General features: G+C 50.6%; 1 protein-coding gene across 2 annotated transcripts; it reads right to left on the reverse strand.

The window, feature by feature from the left end:
* Positions 1-4,647: 4,647 nt before the first annotated feature.
* On the reverse strand, positions 4,648-13,676 carry LOC120652178. 2 transcript variants are annotated; one of them, XM_039929924.1, is made up of 5 exons: positions 13,417-13,676; positions 13,233-13,306; positions 12,963-13,065; positions 5,363-5,605; positions 4,648-5,253 (listed from the first exon to the last, which is right to left on the reverse strand). In XM_039929924.1, the coding sequence occupies exons 1-5, from the start codon at positions 13,522-13,524 to the stop codon at positions 4,975-4,977; spliced, it is 807 nt and encodes a 268-aa protein (XP_039785858.1). In that variant the 5' UTR covers positions 13,525-13,676; the 3' UTR covers positions 4,648-4,974. The 2 variants fall into 2 exon arrangements, with proteins under 2 accessions (XP_039785858.1, XP_039785859.1); XM_039929925.1 differs by lacking the exon at positions 13,233-13,306 and having other exon boundaries at positions 13,417-13,665.
* Between the last annotated feature and the right edge of the window lie 483 nt (positions 13,677-14,159).

The following is a 14,159-nucleotide window of genomic DNA, read 5'->3' on the forward strand; positions in this document are numbered from 1 at the left end:
ACGGGCGTGGTGGGCCCGCGGGCGGTGGCTAGGTAGTGGACACGAGGCGCCGGCGCGATCCGATCAGTTGCCCGCGCCCCATTGGCCGGACCCGGCGGGGCCCGCGTGGCGGCGGGCGGAGGCTTCTGGAGGCCCTGGACCGGGTGCTCGGCTCTGCGTGGGTGGAGGTGGCGCCCGGCATGTGACACCATCTCTCTGCTTGGCGGCAAGTGGGGCGACTTGCCGTGGGCCGCTTCGCTTGGAGGGGCTCTCATCTAAAAATGGCAACGGATAAAATCCGCGCGGATATCAACTTCATAAATCCGTACCCACATGCTAAAATCCGTGCCCGCGTCCGCAACCCGCAACGGGTAGAAAATGATACCCGTACCCGCTATCTGCGGATACCCGCATACCCGCGGGTACGCCCGCATACCCGCAAGTTTTAGAAAATCAAGCACACAAGCACATTTTAATAGCATGTAAATATTAATATGCACCTCTATATCTCAATATTAATAAATTATAACCTAATAATCAACACGTCAACACCATTTATTTGAAGAAATAAATAAATTTTAGCAAATAATGAACTAGTCTCATACATAATACATCACAAAAGTCATTATTTGCGGGTTTGCGGATTCGGGTATCAATTTTTCAAACCCGTTTGAAGATATCCGTTGGGTTTAGAGTTGTACCCGCGCCCGTACCCGCGGGCACAAACTCAAACCCGTATCCGCGCCCGTTGGGTTTGGTATCCGCATATCGCGGATATTTCGTACCTGTTGCCATCCCTACTCTCATCCTCACCTGTTCCCTCCGGCCGAGGTGGAAAACCAGGGCTGTTTTGCCCGGAAAATCTATTCCCGCATATGCAGGGACGACGCGTCGTGTCGCACAGGGAGGAAGAAGAACCCGCCGCCGGAAGCTAGGGGAGGAGGGGAGGGGCGGCCACCGAGGAAGGGCGGGGGGAGAGTGGCCGGCGGCGGCCGGAGTTGTGGCGGGCGGCGGCGGCCTTTAGATTTTGGGTTGTCGGGGTTCCAATGGCCACCGGACCTAGAGAGGGGGCGGCGGCGGCCCGGCGGTGGAGGCGGGTTGGCCGGTGGAGGGCGAGGCGGTGCGAGAGCGCCGGCGGCCGGGCGGGGCCAGACATCTGGTGGGCGGTGGCCGGCAGCGGAGGTAAGGAGAAGGTGTTGACGCCAGCGATGGAAGGGCGGCCCGGCAGTGGGAGTGGTTAGTGGCGGCGGCGGAGGCCGCCGAAGCCGGAGGAAGACGGTGGCGAGCACGCCTGTGTAACACATCGCTCGCCCCACATGTGCGGGGAATAGACTCCTGTTTTGCCGGGTGGCGCCGAGGCGCCGTCGTTTCCGGAACGAGATCCGCTGCAGTTGAGTGTCCTGCAGTGGTGTCCCTGATACGTGGGCCCCACACATACAGGCCTACCTGTCAGTGACCCAATTGCAGGCTGCCGAACTGCAGCGGATCCCTTTCCGTCGTTTCCGCCTTTCCGGCGACCCGGGACGTGGCCCTGCGGCTAGGGATGGATCTAAACATCCGAATTCTTAGAACAAATTTGATATTTTAAAATAGATATGCTTAAAATTTTATGCTAATCTTTTTTATATATTATCAAGCATATTATTACACATAAGAATAAAATTTTGTATAAATTTTTTTATGTATTATTTGCTCCCTACAATTAAAAAGGTGAAAAAAGATTCGTATCCGTATCCGATCCGTATTCGAATTTTTATATCTATTATTTGAGAATATATATGATAAATTTGAGGTTTAGTTTTTATGAATCTTTACAAGATCAATGTTAAATACAAGGCTATGAATTTACATAGTAAATTCTATATCTTATTTGTCCATAATCGAAGAAAAATGACCAAAAATCTGAGATTCGAATAGAGATCCGAATCCATCCTTACCTGCGGCCTCGCTGCGTGCCTGCGTTCGTCGGCGAGGCGGGAGGCCAGAGCGCGGCGCGGCACCTGCCCGAGGTTGGGCGACGCGTCGCCGCCCGGGTCAGATTCAGAAATCAGTCCCTGGTCGGTGGGGTAATGCGGCAAGCCGGCAAGCGTGTGTTTCTACAGTAGTATTTCCGTGGTACAGTTCGCGCGCGCCGCCGCCGCCGCCGCCTCACCCCGTTCCGTTAAAAAGAGTGCTATAAGGCTCGTACATCTGTACGTGTATGCAATCGCGCGTGGGTGGCGTCGCTAGACTAGTGCTGATGGAGGGGCTCGTTTTATTGGTTTCTTTAGCGTCACGTCATTTAGAGTTAGCTTGAGCTCATAAATTGAACGACATCCTTTATTGCAATAGTGCCATTTTTTCCGTTTCATAAGCTAGTTGCCACTCTTGCCAGGGAAGGACCCAGTTACTTACCTGCTACAAGAAAAACACTGTGATAGTAGGACTATAGCAGCTATTGTAGCAAAAACACGATTGCACGAATACTGTTTGGTACTATATTACAAAAATTGTTTATGCAGATCTGATCGTTGATCTTGTAATGGATGGCTTCTAGATATGGTAACAGTACCCCCTGGCGGTGTGAAAGATGTTTAGGATATTTACAATTTTTCCCTATATGGCCATTCGAGCCGCCCGCCCTGGCCCGTTCTTTTACCGGGTCGTGTCTAGCCCGACCCTATGTCCCAGCGGGTCGGCCCGTGCCTAGCCGACTGACGACTATCTGCAAAACAAGATTACCTATTTTTGTAAGAGTTTACATTTATGATAAATCACGACTCGAGGAATGTGTTTAGATCCTGTAAAAATTTGGACGAAATTCACTGTACCAATTTTCAACCGAAGATTAGAAGGACCAAGAATGATCTAATTATAAAACTAATTACACGAATGGACGAAAAACCATGAGATGAATCTATTAACTCTAATTAATCTATTATTAGAGGTTGTTTATTTAGCACGATAGTGTTTAATCATGGTCTAATTGGGCTTGAAAGATCTATTTCGCAATTACACTCGGGGTTATAGAATGAGTTTTGTTAGTTATCCATATTTAGTTGTTCTAATAAATGGTCAAACATTTAAAGTTGCTGTAGCGCTGAAAAAATTTGGGATGTAAACACACCAACCGTCTATCTGTCTCAACAAATTTTTGGGTGCGTTCCGCTAATCCACTTCCACATGGCTTTACGTACGGTACGACTGCATTGTGAATTCGCACACAGGCGTGTTTAGATGTTTTGGCAAAAAAATAAACAAACGGGAATTATGCTATTTTGGATTATTAAATAAAATTTATTTATAGAATTTTATGTAGGATAGGTTGTAAATGGCGAGATGAATCTAACGAGCCTAATTAATTTATAATTAGCTGTTGATTCACGGATGGTTATTGTAGTCCTGTTTCGGCTGACGCTGTATATGTGTGACTCTACAGCGGTAAGGTCTGCGATCGATGGCGAACAGTGGGGAGCTCCAAAGAGGCACGTTGCATCAGGCGAGTGCTGACTGATGGATTAGCCGGTAAATACACAACTCATACCTCATTTGGTTTGTTAAGTAGCTGTCACATCGAATGTTCAGATATGAATTCAAATATTCGGATGCTAACTTAATAGAAAACTAATCTAAATGAATCTATTAAGTATAATTAATGTACAATTAGCGAATGATTATTGTAACAATTAGTGGTCAAATTATAGACTAATTAGTCTTAATAAATTTGTCTCATGATTAAGTCACGTCGTATGAAATTAGTTTTATAATAAATTTATATTTAGTGTTTCTAATTGATGTCTAAACATGCAATGTGACACAAGGGTGACGCGGAGACAGGTGGCGCGGCTGGACGCAGGGGTGGCGCGGAGGCAGGATGACGCAATCAGAGGCAGAGGCGGGGCACGGCCGGAGGCCTACGCTTGGTCACCGGCGCGGGCTGCGGGGTGGAGTAGCGACACTGGCCAGCGGAATTAAAGGTCCGGCGCGCAAAGCCAACTGCCGATCGGAGATATTGCGTCAACAGCTTGCTTCTCCCCCAACATGTAGGGGAGAGGAGGTAATATTTTGGTAATTGTTTAAATTTTTTTGATATTGAGGAATCTATTTATAATCTGTTGGAGTTTTTTTAAAACAACTCCAACAGATTGATCTTCCCATTTCCCCTTTCCACTTTTTCTCAATACAGTGGATTGATGTTGAAAAAACCTACTCCAGCAGATTGATTTTCCATCTCCCTTTCCCCTTTATTTTTTCTCAATCCCCAATAATTTCTCTCCAATTCCTAATAAAAAGAAAAGACATCGTGTCTCCCTTTCCATATAGAAACGGGAAAAATCAATCTACTAGAGCATTTCTTCTATATATGTTGAAATTGAGAAAGGAGATTTTCCCTATATGGTGAAAAAAAGGAAAGGGGAAGATCAATCTGTTGAAATTGATCTTATCTCCAAAATCTCTCAAATTGTAGTTTTTAGGTATTAGGGATGAATATGAGAAATCTGTTGAAGATGCTCTTGCTTCCTTTCCTGTGCCACCTCGCTTCACACTTTCATCACTGAGACGGCCTGAGCGTGCCACCACCCCTGGATGAGATTTGCAGGCAAATGCAACACATTTGTTTTCTTAAAATAAAAAAAAACATTTGCAGCTTCGCGTCTTGCAGCAGGTGACCTCGGTCCGGACTCAAGGTACCAGATAACCACCGGTTTCTTATTTACCAAACATATATGATCCACCACCGTAAAAACATGTACTAGTATGTATAACCACCGTACACACAACAAAACGGGCACCACACGCCATGGGTACCTCTTGCTCCGGTCCACTGGGTACCCGACTACCCAGTATGTCACAACTCGCAACCAACCCAAGCCACACCGACAAACAAAACGTAAAACCAGATCGTCGTACCCGGAGGGGATGGATGGACTTATCTCCCGATCACCGAAACAAAGGCCGCAAACTGCCACCCACCCTTGCGGCCGCCGAGAGCATGACGCGTCCCAAGACGGGCAGCTAGGCCAGCGAGATGCTGCTGTCGCCGCCGGGAGGCTGCCGGGTGCGGCGGCCAGCGTGCTCTCCGGTCGCTGGGGCCTTCCCGTCCGCAGAAGCGCTGCTGCTACCAGCCGCTTCTTCCAGCTTCGCACGGTTCGGAGGCTGCTTCACCGCGGGCGCCGAATCCTTCTCGAGCATGGCCTTGCCGTTCAGATCAGCGGGCTTGTTGCTGGCTCCTTTCTTCTTCGCCGTCCTCGCCGTGATGTCGGCGTCGGCCTCTCCGAACGAGAAGGTGCTCACCTGCCCATGAGCGAGACGATAGTTGTTCAATAGACTTTTTTGAGCCACCACGCATCGATCGAATGGTGCCAGAGCAGACAAGGTGGGGCAGTGCATTTGCGTTTTTCACCTGTGAGAGCGAGGCGGAGCTGGTGTAGTCCGATCTCCTTGACCTGTTGGGCTTGGGGTCCTCATGATTGGCGAAGATGTCGTGGCCGCTGAGCTCCTTGGATTTTGCAGTGGAGACCGGCCTCTTCGTCTTACCGTCTCCCTCGCTCTCAACAGTGTGGCTAAGCTCACGATGCCTCGCCGCGTTAGCTACTGAATTTGGCTTCGCAATGCTCCCGTCCTGAGCGAAAGTGATCTGGCTCGCCTGCAGATTATGAAAGATGATTAAGTCTCACCATATCATGCAGCGTGGTATATATATGGTTAGTTTTTCTTGATTTCTTTCAAGTAATGTATAGGCCATGTGGAAGGGGAATATTTGTTATGTTTCCTGCTCTCTCAGCAGACAATATTTTTTTCGCGACCATGACTGAGCACGTTTTTCATTAAGAGGAGAAAAGAGTACAATACAAACTTCGAGTTGGTTCCAGAGAGACGAGCCAACCCGACGACCCAACATGCACACTAAGTGATTACATTGTTAGCTGACTCGCGACCCGGCAACCTACCTAAAGCTCGAGCGACCGGTTCTAATTTACTAAAACCTGCCTGGAACCAAGCACAGATCTCGTCAAACACCCAGTCCAGTATCTCATGCATGGTCCTAATTTGACGGTAAAAAATTATCTTGTTTCTTTCCTTCCATACCATCCAGCAAATCAAGATTACCACTGAGTCAAAACAGCGCCGTTCCTCCTTCAGAATGTGTTTCCTAGCTCGAGTCCACCAAGCAACCAGCCATTGATCATGACTTAATGGGGAGACAGCCGACCAGCCGATCCGATGGAATAATTGGAACCAAAGTTCCCTTGAAAATGAACAACACAACAGCAGATGCTCAATTGTTTCATGTGCCTGTGAGCAAAGAGCACGAGTCATCATCTTGTAGCCCATGTTTTTTCCTCCTAGCCGCGGTCCAGCATCGATCATGCAGCACCAACCAAATGAAGAATTTGCATTTGGGCGGCGCCCGCGCCTTCCGAAGTAATGTGGCTCCTTCCACTGGTTGCTGTCCAATAAAGAATGACTTGTAAGCAGAGGAGGTGGAAAAGATCTTATCTGGAGTCCATTTCCAACAGACTCTATCCGGCTGATCGGGCTGTAGTTGAATTGTCCTTGTCATGTCCCATACAAGAAGATAGTCGAAAATGACTTGGACAGTAAGAGCCCCAGAAATATCTGTAGTCCAAAGATCGCCGTGCAATGCTTGTGCCACCGTCCTCGTTTTCTTGATTCGAGGACCCACTGTAGCACAGAGACAAGGTGCCACTTCAGCCAGCGGCTTCCCATCGAGCCAACGATCAGACCAGAACAAGGCAGTGTGGCCATCCCCCAAATCAACGTATATCGAAGCTTGGAACATTGCTTCTATAATGGGCTCCTTCTCATCTGGTAGTAGATGCCATGGCCGAGCAACATCTGTACGCTTCATCCACAACCACCTCATGCGCAGCGCATATCCGAAGCGCTGCAAGTCAATGATGCCTAAGCCTCCAAGTTCCGGAGGACGGCAAACTCTAGGCCAAGCAAGCAAGCAATGTCCCCCTTTGGCCGATTGCGCTCCTTTCCAGAGAAACGCCCGTCTGATATTGTCAATACATTTGATGGCCCAAGAAGAGAGGCTAACAGCAAAGGCAGTATGTGTAGGAATTGCAGATAAGGTGCTCTTGATAAGAACAGCTCTTCCAGCGCGATTTAGAAGACCAGCCTTCCAGAATGGCAGTCTGTTTGCAACCTTGTCAACCAATGGTTGTAAAGCGGCCTTGCTTAATCGTCTTATGCCCAATGGAATACCAAGATAGTGAATTGGAAATGGATCAATCTTGCCTGGAAAGTTAGTTAGAAGGTTTACAGTAGCCTCAAGATCACACTGGATGGGTGAAATCAAACATTTGGACATGTTTGTTGTAAGGCCAGATGCACCAGCAAAGATCTCCAAGATTGCCCTTGTGAGTATCAGGTTCTGCTGAGCCGGGGACAGAAAGATCACAACATCATCCGCGTACATGAAAGCTCTTTCCTTTACCATGGGGAGTAGTGTCTGCAGGAGCCCTCTTGTATCGGCCAGGCTTAACAGGGCATTGAGACCTTCCATGACTAGCACAAACAGCAAAGGAGATAGAGGGTCACCTTGACGTAGCCCCCTAGCATGACAGATCCTCCTCCCAGGTGATCCATTCAAGATGACTTTTGTGCTTGCGGATGATAAAATCAGTGAGATCCAGTCAAGCCAGCGCCTTGAGAAACCAAGGTGCCGAAGTAAGCTGAGTAAGAAGTGCCAGTTTACAGTATCAAATGCTTTGGCGATGTCGACCTTGATAAGAGCTGAAGGCACTCTTTTTCTGTGCAAGAACTTGGCTGAAAGTTGCACTACTTTATAATTCTCATGAATGAGACGAGTCTGGATAAAGGCGCTTTGATTTAGCTTGACAAGATCCTTCATGTGCGGGGCAAGACAATGTGCAAGTACCTTAGTCAGAAGCTTGGCGAAGCTATGTATTAGGCTAATCGGCCTATAGTCACCGATGGAGGATGCATCATTTTTCTTGCGAAGCAATACCATGTATGCCTGATTCACCAAGTAGAAGCTTCGGCCGTCAAGCGCCCAGATGGCCTGGAAAGCACGCAGGATGTCGTGTTTAATTATCAGCCACGCCGTTTTGAAGAAAAGACCTGTAAATCGATCCGGCCCTGGCGCCTTGTCGTTTGGCATTTCTCCAATTGCCTGCCAGATTTCCTCCTCACTAAAACAATGGTCGAGCATAGAGGCACCAACAGAAGGCAAACCAAGTTCCTCAAAATTAATGTAGTTGTTCTGTATTCCCCTTGTACCAAGCATGTTCTCAAAATGCTGAAAAACCGCATCAGCCATCTCGTCCTCCCTAAAGAGGACAGTTTCTTCCGTTCTCAGTTTTGAGATATGGCCCTTACGGCTTCTGTGACAGGCTTGTAGATGGAAAAATCTTGTATTAGCATCCCCTTCAGCAAGGAATGTGATCCTGGAACGCTGTCGAACTAGCGTTCTTTGCAGCGAGGCCAATCCCAAAGAACAAAGCTTTGCTTTTCTGCGTAAGGCAAGCTCATGCGGCATCAGTGTCCTAGTGTCCTGCACTGCATCCAATCTTAGGGTAATCTCTTTTGCAATTGCTAACTGAAGTCGCACTGAGCCAACCCTCTTAGCACTCCAGCTCTTTAGCATTTTAGCCGTGTTACGTAGCTTGAAGTCAAGACAACGAAAGGCATCAGCATCAGAGGTAGACCACGGCAGAGGTGCATTCCAAGCCTCCTCAACGACCTGCAGATATCCCTCACATTTGGGCCAAAAATTTTCAAAGCGGAAACGCATGCAGTGCGTGATTGTGCAGTCAGTTTTGAGGAGAAGCGGCACATGATCGAAGCATTCAGTTGCCAACGCCGATAGCTCATGATTTGGGAAGGCAAGAGCCCATTCTTCAGAGGTGAAGACACGATCGAGTCGTTCAAGCGTTGACGTGTCACGCTCATTGGACCAGGTATAGAGCCTTCCCTTTAGGTACAGCTCTTGCAGATCAGTCTCATTAATGAATTGTCTAAAGCGGCTCATCATCCTTCTGTTAAGCCGGTTGTTGCTCTTGTCCTCAGCACGATAAATAAGGTTAAAGTCACCCCAAACCATCCAGGAACCACTACAACAATCACATACCTCCTTGAGCTCATCCAAGAAGAGGATTTTTTCCTGATCCGTTTGTGGCCCATATACAGAAGTAAGCCACCAGGTCTCATCCGTGGCCAGCATGGTGATTTTGGCAGTGAGACTATACGACCGCGTCAAAACGGTAGTTACCGACCAAATGTTAATTTTCCAAGCAAGTAAAATGCCCCCACATGTATTAGATGCCGGTAGAAACACGAAATCAAACCCAGCACCACAGATATCCAAAAGCATGCTCACCGAGCAAGTGTCCAATTTAGTCTCCTGTAAGGAGAACAAGGATATGTTTTCCTGAGCGACCAGTTCACGAACAACATTGCGACGGGCTCTGGAGTTGAGACCCCTAACATTCCATACAAGACAACTTTCACCTAACATGGATAACAGAATTAGCGACCAAGCAACAGAGCAAATACGGGCTCAAGACACCAGCACCGGTGCTACTTCTTGTGTTGCCAAGGAGCCCATTCCTGCTGGCAACAAAGCATCTAGAGCTTCACACTGTGAGACAGTGAGTGTGGAGGTGAAGGTATCCGTGAACTGTTGAAATGACGAAGCATCCGGAGGGTGGATGTCCGAGGTGAGCCCCAATTTCCGCATCATCACGTTCTGCGCCTGGACCGGCATGCGGCCTGACTTTCCTCCCCAGCAGGTGACACAACACGAGGCCGAGGCGATAGGCAGCCCAGAACCGGCCCAAGTAGGCTACCAGACACTTCCTCTAGCATGGGGTCATAACGGTCATCTTCAACGATGAACGGGCCATGCAGCAGCCGTTTGTCTTCTTCTTCCTGTCCGCTGCGGTAGAGTAGTGCAACTTTCCGCCCGTTGAATTCAAACTGCATGGGCTCAAAAGTCTTGGTCACGGGGCCCATTACAGCTGATGTGACCTGCACAGTGGCACTGTCAGGTAATGGCGTGGGAGGCGCGCCTCGTGAACCAGCATTACCAGCCCCGGAGAGAGATGCTCGGTCGCCATGACAAATCTCCGGGGCACCTTGCCGCACCGACGAACAGCGACCAAAGCGAAGCGGAAGCTTGAGAAGTGGACACTCGTCGACGACACGAACAGTACCCACCATGGATGTAGCAGTATTCATCCCCTGATCGGCCCCTAATGAGAGATGCTTGGAGGACGACCACGGTTGCCAAGAATTCCCCATCAGAGAACGCTCCATCGCCTGTCCTTGCGACCTAAACGGAGGCCCCCAGCCTGGTCCAAGCTGTGGATCGCTGCTAGAGCCAACACCATCATCAAATCTCGTTATTTTTGGCCATGGCTTCGAACGGCAACGCTGCTCAAAACCAGGATACTCATCTTCATCGCTATCAAAGTTGTCAGGCGGTGTTCCATCATCTAAAGAATCACTGGATAAATTCCAATCTTGAATTTCCACAATTCTGATCTGAACCCTGTACCACAATCCATCATGCTTCGAGTGTATGATCTCGTGGGGTCGCAGGAACAATCCAGTCTCAACATATTGTTCTGATGGCTCTTGGATGAAGATCACCTTCTCTTGAGGTACCAAATCCGGATGAATGCACCAGGCACAAACAAAGAATTTTTTTCTATTATCCCCAGCTAATTTAGGTGGTGCTTCGACCAAGCCAGAGCAGGAGGTGCCCAGTAGGATCCTAGCAGTGGTGATGTTTCTAGCATGAGCAGGAATCCCACGAAACTCAATCAGGATCCGAAAATGCAGAGAGGCAAAAGACGCCATGGATTGTCTACACCATCTCTTCCAAATCAACTGAAACGGAGCCTCATCAGGGTGGTGAGCATGTAAAATTCTGTATGCAACAGCCTCCGATGAAAATTCAACCAAGAAATCCTCCGGATCGAATCGAGAAACAACGTATTCCCCATGTTGGACAGAAAAGAATTCCTCAAGTAACATGCCAACCTGAAGTAGAGAGACGACAGGACGGGTGCCGCCCACCACCGCGACCAGGGCGCACGACGAGAGCCGGGCATCCGCAGCATCAATCTCCTGCGAGCGTGGGATCACGCAGATCACTGACTTCGGACGGCGAGATGGGTCCCCAATCGGCCTCGGGGAAGGGGGCGAAGACGGCAGTGGAGATGAAGGGCCATCTTCACGGAGTGGAGACGGGGCACACACTTCAGGCAGCGATGGCGCCCGACCCGTAGATTGCGACCTTGCCAACCGCGTGGAGTCCGAAACCGGCGAGCGACCACGCCTAGACGGGCCCGCACCGTGAGAGGTGGCGGCGATCGACGGACGAAGCGGACGAAGAGGAGCAGCAACACGGCCGAGCAGTGGCCGTGGCGCACCACCCCAGAGAGCACGGCCGTGCTTGCAGACCCTCGCTTGGTGTCCCTCCCTACCACACTTGAGACAACGGGAGGGGTTGCGACATGCAGCAGCAACATGGTCTCTGGCCAAGCAGTTGAAGCAACGTCCGACGAGGTCAGCTGGCACAGGACGAGACGGGGGTCTCGAGTGCCGGACGCGTCGCCGCCAGCGCCGGCGGACCTCGACCCAACCATCTTCCAACACACCAGAAGAAGGGGCAGGACGAGGGACAGCAATAATGTCCGCCGAGGTTGCCGGGGGGCGACGGCGTGCATCCGCCATGAACCCCCCAGGGGCACGTCGCGCATCCGCCATGAGCCCCGTGGAGGCGCGTTGAGCATCTGCCATGAAGCCACAGGGGTGAGGGGCGACGGCATCAGGGGACACGACCTGCTTCCCCTTCCGCCTCGCCAAGGACGACCGTGGGGAGTCACCATCACTTGACGATGCCGAGAAATGTAGCCAAGAGGGGGTACAATCCGACATCCCTCCACTTGGAGCAGATCCCGACCGGGGGGCAGGGGTGGAGGATGGTCCCCCGGCGGGAGAGATCCGGCAGGAGGCCAGATCTGCCGCCACAGCAGCGGCAGCCAGAGGAGGGAGCTCCGACAGTGGGGATTCTTCCCCATCCGCCCCCTGCTCGAACTCGCCGTCCGACATTGGATCCGAAGTGGGGACGGAAAGGAAGGCGGTGGACGCCGGGACCGGGGTGGCCACCGGCGGGAAACGAGGCCGCCGGGACCTGGATGGCCGGCGGCGGGGGTGGCTGTGGCCGCCGGGACCGGAGTGGTCACCGACGGGGGAGCTTTCGTGTCTAGAGAGAGAAACTGGCAGACAATATGAAGAGCATAATTGACTACCAAGTCACCAAATTATGGCATAGGTACCTAAGATTTCCAGATGTGAACTGTTGGCCATGAGTTTGTAGTCTGTTACATGAAAGCTAATAAAGAAAGCTGATCAACCTTACATGAAAAAAAATGAGTTGATCACCACACAGTATGATGGTTGGAACTCTAGCTGCCGATGCTTTATATGTTCCGTTTCATAATGAGACAATTTTCTTTTACTCGAAAGCGAGTCCTACATAATTTTTGGATAATTGGAGAACTGAAAACAGCATATAAGACTTCTGCTCTACACACATTTTGATTCGCAACAGACCTGATATTTTTAAGAATACCACAGAACGACATGTGGTGACAATGCTGAATCTCCACATCCTGTTCAGTCGATCAGATTTGCATCCCACTTCGCCCAATAAAGAATCCCAGCTAAGGCAGTAACAGGACTTGCGAACACTGCAAACTCCACTTCCAGTAAAATGCAGCTAAGATCTATAGCATTGCTGAATATGGACAAAACCGGAAACCGGTCCCAAGTTCCCAACACTTTAAGCAACCAATCTGACAGGCATGCCTCATTGATTCTACCGACATGCCGCCGCGTGAAACAAAAGGAACTATCTCCATTCTCCAGCATACACAACGGGTACACAAGTACAGAAGGTGAGTAGCAAACAAGAGAATGCAGATCCAAAAGTTGCGAACCTGGCGATCGCGGGACGCGGCTGGGGCGGCGGCGGTGGCGCTCCCGGCCTTGAAGATGCCGCTCCCCGTCATCTCCTTCAACTTGGGCGCGGAGCCCGTCCTCCTGGAACGATCAGAGCAGCAGCAGCAGCAGCAGCCGTAATCAGTAAGCAGGCACACTTGGGGGATCAAGCACGCACACATACAAGGCGCCGATCGCATCGAACGGCCTGATCCGGAACACAGGAAGCGGAGCGGGATCCGGCCTCGGAGGCGCGGAAGCTATCTCACATCTTGTTCACGCCGTCGGCCGCCTCGGCGCCGCCCTGGCCCCCGAACACCACCTTCCTGAACTCCTCCGTCGGCTGCACGGCGAGCAAGGTAGAGCTCAAGGATCGGTCCGATCGGAAGCGGCGGCGCGCCGCACGCACGGGGCGGGTGGAGGAGGAAGAGCGGTGGAGCTTTGGGTCGTCACCTGGTTAGGGCGGCGTGCCGGCAGCGGCCCGGCGCCATCGGGGTGAGGCCAGGCGAGCAGGCCGGCCGTCGAGGTGTGGGAGCTCCTCACCGGGGCCGCCCTCTCCATCTCCCCCCGCGCCCGCGCTGCCAAGGAAGGGAGGGATCGGGAATGGAGGCGGTGATGGCGAAGCGCGTCGTCCCGGGAGGGAGGCTTCGACTCGTGAAAGAGGTGGGGACAGAAATTTGGATCGTTCAGCTATCCTCCTCACTGAAATGAAGAGGTAGAGGCCCCAGGTATAATCACGCTGGCAACGCAAATATCTCAGAGGCGTTCAGATCACGCCGAGCTTGGGTCATGAATGAAATAATTTTATACGATGGTACTAATGCAAAACAAATCCTTTTTTGCATTTTACGTATATTTTACTTAAAGCCATTTATTTATTTGTTTGGTTGTTTGAACTGTTGAGCTAGATTATCGGTTTGGTGACGGGTACATTTTTTTGTTTTTTTTTTCCGCGCACGTAATGTGTAGGTACAATGCAGACCGGTTGAGCGTCTGAATCCAGCACACCAGTGCTCGTGGGCTCGTGGCTACTCGTTTTCTTCCGCACGGATGCCCTCGCTTAGCGGTAAATCTCCTACCTGACCTACCATTTCGAGGGGCCGAGAGAACCTGCCATAGTGTACCATCACATCCAGCCGAACCTGACGCGCGATTAGCATCGCTAGAACCCGTAACACGTGACTTTGCAACGGGGT

Source organism: Panicum virgatum, chromosome 9K (genome assembly GCF_016808335.1).
Source record: "Panicum virgatum strain AP13 chromosome 9K, P.virgatum_v5, whole genome shotgun sequence".
In the NCBI taxonomy this organism is placed as follows: Eukaryota; Viridiplantae; Streptophyta; class Magnoliopsida; order Poales; family Poaceae; genus Panicum; species Panicum virgatum.

Excerpts from the sequence above, each read along its gene's own strand:
- LOC120652178 (XM_039929924.1), bottom strand. The coding sequence starts at position 13,524 with ATGGAGAGGGCGGCCCCGGTGAGGAGCTCCCACACCTCGACGGCCGGC. Across the intron at positions 13,307-13,416 it reads CGGCACGCCGCCCTAACCAG|CCGACGGAGGAGTTCAGGAA; the intron begins GTGACGACCCAA and ends CTCGCCGTGCAG. Across the intron at positions 5,606-12,962 it reads CCGCGTCCCGCGATCGCCAG|GCGAGCCAGATCACTTTCGC; the intron begins GTTCGCAACTTT and ends CATAATCTGCAG.